Consider the following 7,309-nt stretch of genomic DNA (forward strand, 5'->3'; position numbering starts at 1 on the left):
CTTGCTCCTTGGAAGAAAAACTATGACAACCATAGACAGTATATTAAAAAGCAGAGACATTACTTTGCCAACAAAGGTCCGTCTAGTCAAAGCTATGGTTTTTCCAGTAGTCGTGTATAGGTGTCAGAGCTGGACCATAAAGAAGACTGAGAGGTGAAGGACTGATGCTTCTGAATTGTGGTGTTGGAGAGGACTCTTGAGAGTCCGTTGGACAGCAAGGAGATCAAGCCAGTCAATCCTAAAGGAAATCAACCCTGAATATTCACTGGAGGGACTGATGTTGAAGCTGAAGCTCTAATACTTTGGCCATCTTATGTGAAGAATCAACTCATTGGAAAACACTTTATTGCTGGAAAATATTGAGGGCAGGAGGAGAAGGGAGCAGCAGAGGATGAGATGGTTGGGTGACATCACTAACTCAATGAACATGGGTATGAGCAAACTCCTGGAGATAGTAAAGGACAGGGGAGACTGGTGTGTTGCAGCCCAGTTCAGTTCAGTCACTCAGTCGTGTCCGACTCTTTGTGACCCCATGAATCGCTGCACGCCAGGCCTCCTTGTCCATCACCAACTCCCAGAGTTCACTCAGACTCACGTCCATCGAGTCAGTGATGCCATCCAGCCATCTCATCCTCTGTCGTCCCCTTCTCCTCCTGCCCCCATTCCCTCCCAGCATCAGAGTCTTTTCCAATGAGTCAACTCTTCGCCTGAGGTAGCCAAGGTACTGGAGTTTCAGCTTTTGAATCATCTCTTCTGAAGAAAACCCAGGGCTGATCTCCTTCAGAATGGACTGGTTGGATCTCCTTGCAAGTCCAAGGGATTCTCAAGAGTCTTCTCCAACACCACAGTAGTGTTGCAGCCCATAGGGTCACAAAGAGGTGGGCACGACTTGGCAACTTAGCAACAACAACATTCCATTGTATATGTGCAGCACAACGTCTTTATTCATTCCTCTGCTGATGGACATCTAGGTTGCTTCCATGTCTTGTCTATTGTAAATAGTGCAGCAATGAACATTGGGGTTCAGTTCAGTCGTTCCGACTCTTTGCGACCCCATGCACTGCAGCACACCAGGCCTCCCAGTCCATCACCAAATCTCAGAGTTTCCTCAAACTCATGTCCATTCAGTCAGTGATGCCATCCAACCATCTCATCCTCTGTCACCCCCTTCTCCTCCTATCTTCAATCTTTCCCAGCATCTGGGTCTTTTCCAATGAGTCAGTTCTTCACATCAGGTGGCCAAAGTATTGCAGTTTCAGCTTCAATATCAGTCCTTCCAATAAAAATGCAGGGCTGATCTCCTTTAGGATGGACTGGTTGGATCTCCTTGCAGTCCAGGGGACTCTCAAGACTCTTCTCCATCACAGTTCAAAATCATCAATTCTTTGGTGCTCAGCTTTCTTTCTAGTCCAACTCTCAATTCCATACATGACTACTGGAAAAACCATAGCTTTGACTAGACAGATCTTTGTTGGCAAAGTAATGTCTCTGCCTTTTAATATATTGTCTGGGTTGGTCATAACTTTTCTTCCAAGAAGCAAGTGTTTTTCCATTTCATGGCTGTAGTCACCATCTGCAGTGATTTTGGAGTCTTCAAAAATAAAGTCTGTCTCTTTTTCCACTGCGTATTTTGAATTATGATCTTCACAGGGAATGTGCCCAGTAGTGGGACTACTGGGTCATAGGATAGTTTTATTCCTAGTTTCTTAAGGAATCTCCGTAATGTCCTTCATAGTGATTGTATTAATTTCCATATATAGTTTCTCCCTCAAGCACCTCAGCTTTGAAAATCTCACCTACAGTCACACATCATCTGACATCATTCAGTAAAAACCTCAACACTAGTGCATCGAGGCTTTAATCTAATGAATTTTTGACAAGGCAGAAGTTAATGTTGAGAAGTAGAAGACACAATAGACAAAAGCAAACTAAAGAGGAAGAACAAATTTGGATGTATCCCTGGATTGGGAATTTGATGTATGAGGATTCAGCCTGAGAACTTGAGAAGCTAGAAAGTCAATAGAGAGGAGCACTTGATTAAAACTGGGTGGAAGGTAGGGACAGCCAAGGGGAGTTTTAACTGACAGAAAAGCTGCTTCTGACAGATGCTGAGGCGAAGTGCTTGATAGAGAACCTTTGCTACCACTAGACTTCCAGCCTATGTGAAGATAAGGGCAGAGAATCACAGAAATCTTCTTTCTTGTTTGCTGGACAGTGCAGTCATTCCTAGAATGAATGAAATATGAATACACTATTGAATGAAAGTGAAAAGTGAAAGTGTTAGTTGCACAGTTTTGTCTGACTCTTTGCAACTGCAGGGACTGTAGCCCATTAGGCTCCTCTGTCCACCGGATCACCAGGTGGGATATTGGAGTGGGTTGCCATTTCCTTCTCCAGGAAATTTTCCTGATCCAGGGATTGTACCTGGTTTTCCTGCATTACAGGCAGACTCTTCACTGTCTGAGCCACCTGGGAAGCGTATCTTACTCTAAATTATAATAGATAGCTCTTAGTGTTAATTGTTTCTTTATGTACTCACTTCTTGTTTTTATTAAAGTCATTTCATGTTTATTTGTTACTTTCCCCCAAATTGCCAGATTTCAGAAGGCAGGGACCCCGCTTTAAGGATCCAGTGACCCTCAAGAAGAGGAAGTTTAATCTAGTTATTATATATATGGGCCTAAATTTAGACAGACCCAGGCACATGGGCTCTGAAACACATTGTCTCTGTGAGCAGCTTACCTTAATAATGAATATCATTATTATGAGAAATAGAATATATGTGCATGATGTTTTCAATCTTGGCAGCCAGAACCTGTAAAGGGTCTTTGTCAGGCACAGTAATGGATATTCAAGAAATGGTAATAACAGTCAGTTTTCCAATGATTTTTTTCTTAATTATACCAGATAACTGTTTGTTGAAAGAAACTGTCTCCAGAAACCAAAGCACGTAATATCAAGGGTATAAACAAACATTTCTATCCCTGGGAAAGTAATCTCTCAGGAAATGGTCTTGAGGGAGTCTCTGAATAATCAAGTCACTGACATCTACAATCGCAATAAAACTCCCCATTCTCCTTTTATCCACTAGTCAGGAAAAGGCACGGCCTCCTTCCTTGTAGCTGGAGGGGTTTTGAGCAAAGCAATAATTGGAAACATGTTCTTCAAAGCAGAATGAGATACAAGATAAACCAGAGATTCTGATTCTTAGGACCAGATTGGGAGGAGAGAGTTCTGAGCTCAAAGCAGCCATCTTCAATTCACTATGGTCATTTTCTTTCCCAGGACAATTGTGGACAAGAGACAGTGGACTACGGCCTTACAGCTCTAAATTAAAGGAAGGTGAGTACATGCTTGGCCCTGGTCAGTCATGTAACACGGTGGTTACCAGTGCAAACTGTGAGAGTCAGACTGCCCAAGTTCACCTTCTGGCAGCTGCTCAGTAGTTTTAGGGCTGAGTTTTGGGTGAGTTACTTAACTCAGGTTTCTCATCTGCAGAATGTGGATAATAGTGTTGTCACATAGCTTAGTACACAGCCTCACATAGTAGCCACTTAAATAAGTGCTGGCTTGAAACAGTTATCATTAACCCTAAATCCACTAGAGACAGGAGATCCTGGAAAAATATGAGATCTCCTTCTTTATTTGTCAACACTGACCCAGAGGTGGGCACACTGAGAAGTTACAGTCGTCTCTTCTGCTGGTCAAGGGAAAGTCCCCAGTGTCAAACAGAAGTAGGAGAGACAGGGCACAGATAATGGACTGACTTAAAGACCTAAAAGACATCTCTTATTTTTGAATGAACTGGAATATCAATATATGTCTGCTTCTTGTAGAAGTGCCAGCGGTCACTCTGGAGGCAAAGTCTAGCCTCTTTATTGTTCTCTGGAAGCTCAAGTCACTTAGCTATTAAAGTAGATCCATAGCAAATGGTAAAATCCTTCCTTCCACACGAAATCTCAAATGTCTTGGTGGATTTCATTCTCCAGAATGGGAGGTGGGTACTGGGAGGGTGGTAGTGGTGTTTCTCTCAAAATGGTTCTCTTTTCTTTCCCCCATGGACTGGGTTTTCTCCAGGGGAGAATGGCAGCCGAGAACTCTTCGGTGACAGAATTCATCCTTGCAGGCTTAACAGACGAGCCAGGACTGCAGATCCCCCTCTTCCTCCTGTTTCTAGGTTTCTATGTAGTCACCGTAGTGGGGAACCTGGGCTTGATAACGGTGATTGGGTTGAACTCGCGCCTGCACACCCCCATGTACTTCTTCCTCTTCAACCTCTCCTTAATAGACTTCTGTTACTCCACTACCATCACTCCCAAAATGCTGATGAGTTTTGTCTCAAGGAAGAACAGCATCTTGCATGCAGGGTGTTTGACTCAACTGTTTTTCTTCTGCTTCTTTGTCATCTCTGAGTCCTTCGTCCTGTCAGCGATGGCATATGACCGCTACGTGGCCATCTGTAAGCCACTGGTGTACACAGTCAGCATGTCTCCTAAGGTCTGTTTACTGCTTTTGTTGGGTGTGTATGTGATGGGGTTCTCAGGGGCCATGGCCCACACAGGAAGCATAGCAAGTCTGATCTTCTGTGCTGACCACCCCATCAATCACTTCATGTGTGACATCCCGCCTCTCCTTGAGCTCTCCTGTAATAGCTCTTATGTGCATGAGCTGGTGGTCATCATAGTTGTGACTATTGACATTGGAATGCCCATTGTCACCATCTCCATCTCTTATGCTCTAATCCTTTCCAGCATTCTCCGCATTCATTCCACTGAAGGCAGGTCCAAAGCTTTCAGTACGTGCAGCTCCCACATAATTGTGGTTTTCCTTTTCTTTGGTTCTGGGGCTTTTGTGTATCTCAGACCACCTTCCGTTTTGCCCCTCAACCAAGGGAAAGTGTCATCCCTGTTCTATACCATTGTGGTGCCCATGTTAAATCCACTGATATATAGTTTGAGGAACAAGGATGTCAAAGCTGCCCTGAGGAAAACCTTGGGGAAAATTAATTTCTCTAGAAAGGAGTAATATTTGAAAAAAAAGATACAATGCTTTGTTTATCAGTGTTTTCAATGAAGAATGTAAATTCCAGTTTTTTCCCCTTTTATATAGAAAGGGAGTTTTAACTCTTTACGTTTAGATCAACGTTTAGTATAGACTTGTTTTCCATCTCCTTTGACCCACCTTTAGTGTTCTAAGACTATTTTATGAAAATTTTCTACAAACATTGATAATTTAATTTTGAATGGGTTAAATTATATGTAACCTATTAAATCTATAATTGATATATAATTTAACCTAATCTCCTCAATAATAGATGTTGGAGACTTAGAAGAATTATATATGTTTTCCAGGCCCATGCAGCCAGTTGGTACCACAGTTGGGACTGGAATCAAGTCCCTTGAATTCCAATTTACTTTGTTTTCCTTTATGCTATGCTTTCTTTCTTCATTTTGTTGCTGTCCTTGCAGATTTCATTTTAAGTATGACATATCAGCATATTAAAATCTGATTCTGCTTATAGTAATTTAATTTACTTCACAACAAGTCATTTTTCAATATTGCATTTTGACCTATGACAGTAGAGCTATGTTAAAATTGTGGTGTGGGGGTGGCAAGTATGTAAGTCCAAGATACTAGGTGAAGCATGGTAATTCCTGGTTATGCATGGCAGCTACAGGAACCAGCTTAGTGATTATGAACTTCTGTAGGTTTGAGGGTTAGAAAGACACTGAGTGGAAAGTATCAGACCTTATTTCAAGGCTAAGAGAGTCAGATTTCATAATTTTTCCTAAGGATTATTTTGGGTGTTTTAGCTATGGTGGAAAACTGTGGCTCAAGATACTCAACTAAGTGTAAGTTCAAATGAAGAAGTAAATAATTTGGGGATCTAGTTAGTTATCAAGGTAGTACTAAAAGCAGCTGGTTATTAGAAGAGGCCATTTCCACAGAATTTTAAGGCACTATAGACTACACTGATATTTTCATGCAGGCATGTGTGGGAAACAGAGTGTTCCTCTCTACTGGTTTATCTATCTACAACATTGAGTAAAGGTGTCCAGAATACATCAGAACACTTTGATCTCAATGACTCATTAGTGATAAAGGAAGGTTTTCCAGAAAAGTGCTAACATGTTAAGAGCTGAGGAGTCACTGTCCTGTGAGTTTTTCTTTGGAAAGATTCTCTTTTGGGAAAAAGGCAACTTTGGATGAGTGACAGGGTTTGCCATTTAGTTAACACACATCAAAGGTGGTGAAGCTATAAAACTGAGAGTGTCGAAACACTGATTATGGGACCTGAGCACCTGCAGATTTCGTTATCCAAGGTGGGTCCTGTGACCAATCCTCTGCAGATGCTGAGGGATGACTATGCTTCAGTGTGGAAATTTGCATTAGTGGTCCGAATTCTGTCACTCAGTAGTAGTATTATGGATCTATACCTTGTCATGATTTCATTTTAGGTAGCATATATCTCTGTGCCTCACTGATGGTCAGCTAGGACACGTGAGCCATTTTGTTCAATCAGATATTAGCAGACGTGATGTATACAGGTGCAAGGGATGCGTTTGCAAGGTGGGATGTGCCCTCTCATGCTCTGCCTTGAGAAGAGCTTCTCTTAGGTAATTGCTACTGTTTCTAACTGATTCTCACAACAAACATATGTGGAGTAGATTTTTTTCCCCATTTAGTGACTTTTAATATAATCACAGTTGTGTAATTATCACACAAAGATTTTATTTTACTTTTTGTATTAAAAGAAAATCAGTTTATTTTTAAATTTTAATTTAATTTAATTTTTTAAATATAAATTTATTTATTTTAATTGGAGGCTAATTACTTTACAATATTGTATTGGTTTTGCCATACATCAACATGAATCTGCCACAGGTGTACACGTGTTCCCCATCCTGAACCTCCCTCCCACCTCCCTCCCCATACCATTCCTCAGGGTCACCCCAGTGGACCAGCCCCAAGCACCCTGTATCATGCATTGAACTTGGACTGGCGATTCATTCATATATGATATTATACATGTTTCAATGCCATTCTCCCAAATCATCTTTATATTAGAGTAGAGATGATTAACAGTGTTGCATTAATTTCAGATGTAGAGCAAAGTGACTCAGTAACACGTACACATCTATCTATTCTTTTTCAAATTCTTTATCTGTTTAGACTATTACAGAGTATTGAGGAGAGTCCCCTGTGCTATATAGTAGTTTCTTGTTGGCTGTCTATTTTATTTAGTTTTATAATTAATTTTTATTGTAGTATACTTGCTTTACAATGTTGTGTTGGTTTCTACCATACA

General features: G+C 41.2%; 1 protein-coding gene across 1 annotated transcript; it reads left to right on the forward strand.

The window, feature by feature from the left end:
• The first annotated feature begins 4,083 nt into the window (after positions 1–4,083).
• LOC129653709 (olfactory receptor 8B12-like) lies at positions 4,084–5,025 on the forward strand. Its single transcript, XM_055583420.1, has one exon. It carries the CDS (start codon positions 4,084–4,086, stop codon positions 5,023–5,025), a length of 942 nt encoding a protein of 313 aa, XP_055439395.1.
• Positions 5,026–7,309: the final 2,284 nt, after the last annotated feature.

This window comes from Bubalus kerabau, chromosome 5 (assembly GCF_029407905.1).
Source record: "Bubalus kerabau isolate K-KA32 ecotype Philippines breed swamp buffalo chromosome 5, PCC_UOA_SB_1v2, whole genome shotgun sequence".
NCBI lineage: Eukaryota > Metazoa > Chordata > Mammalia > Artiodactyla > Bovidae > Bubalus > Bubalus kerabau.

Bases quoted from the DNA above. Each gene is read 5' to 3' on its own strand.
- LOC129653709 (XM_055583420.1), top strand. From the start codon at position 4,084: ATGGCAGCCGAGAACTCTTCGGTGACAGAATTCATCCTTGCAGGCTTA.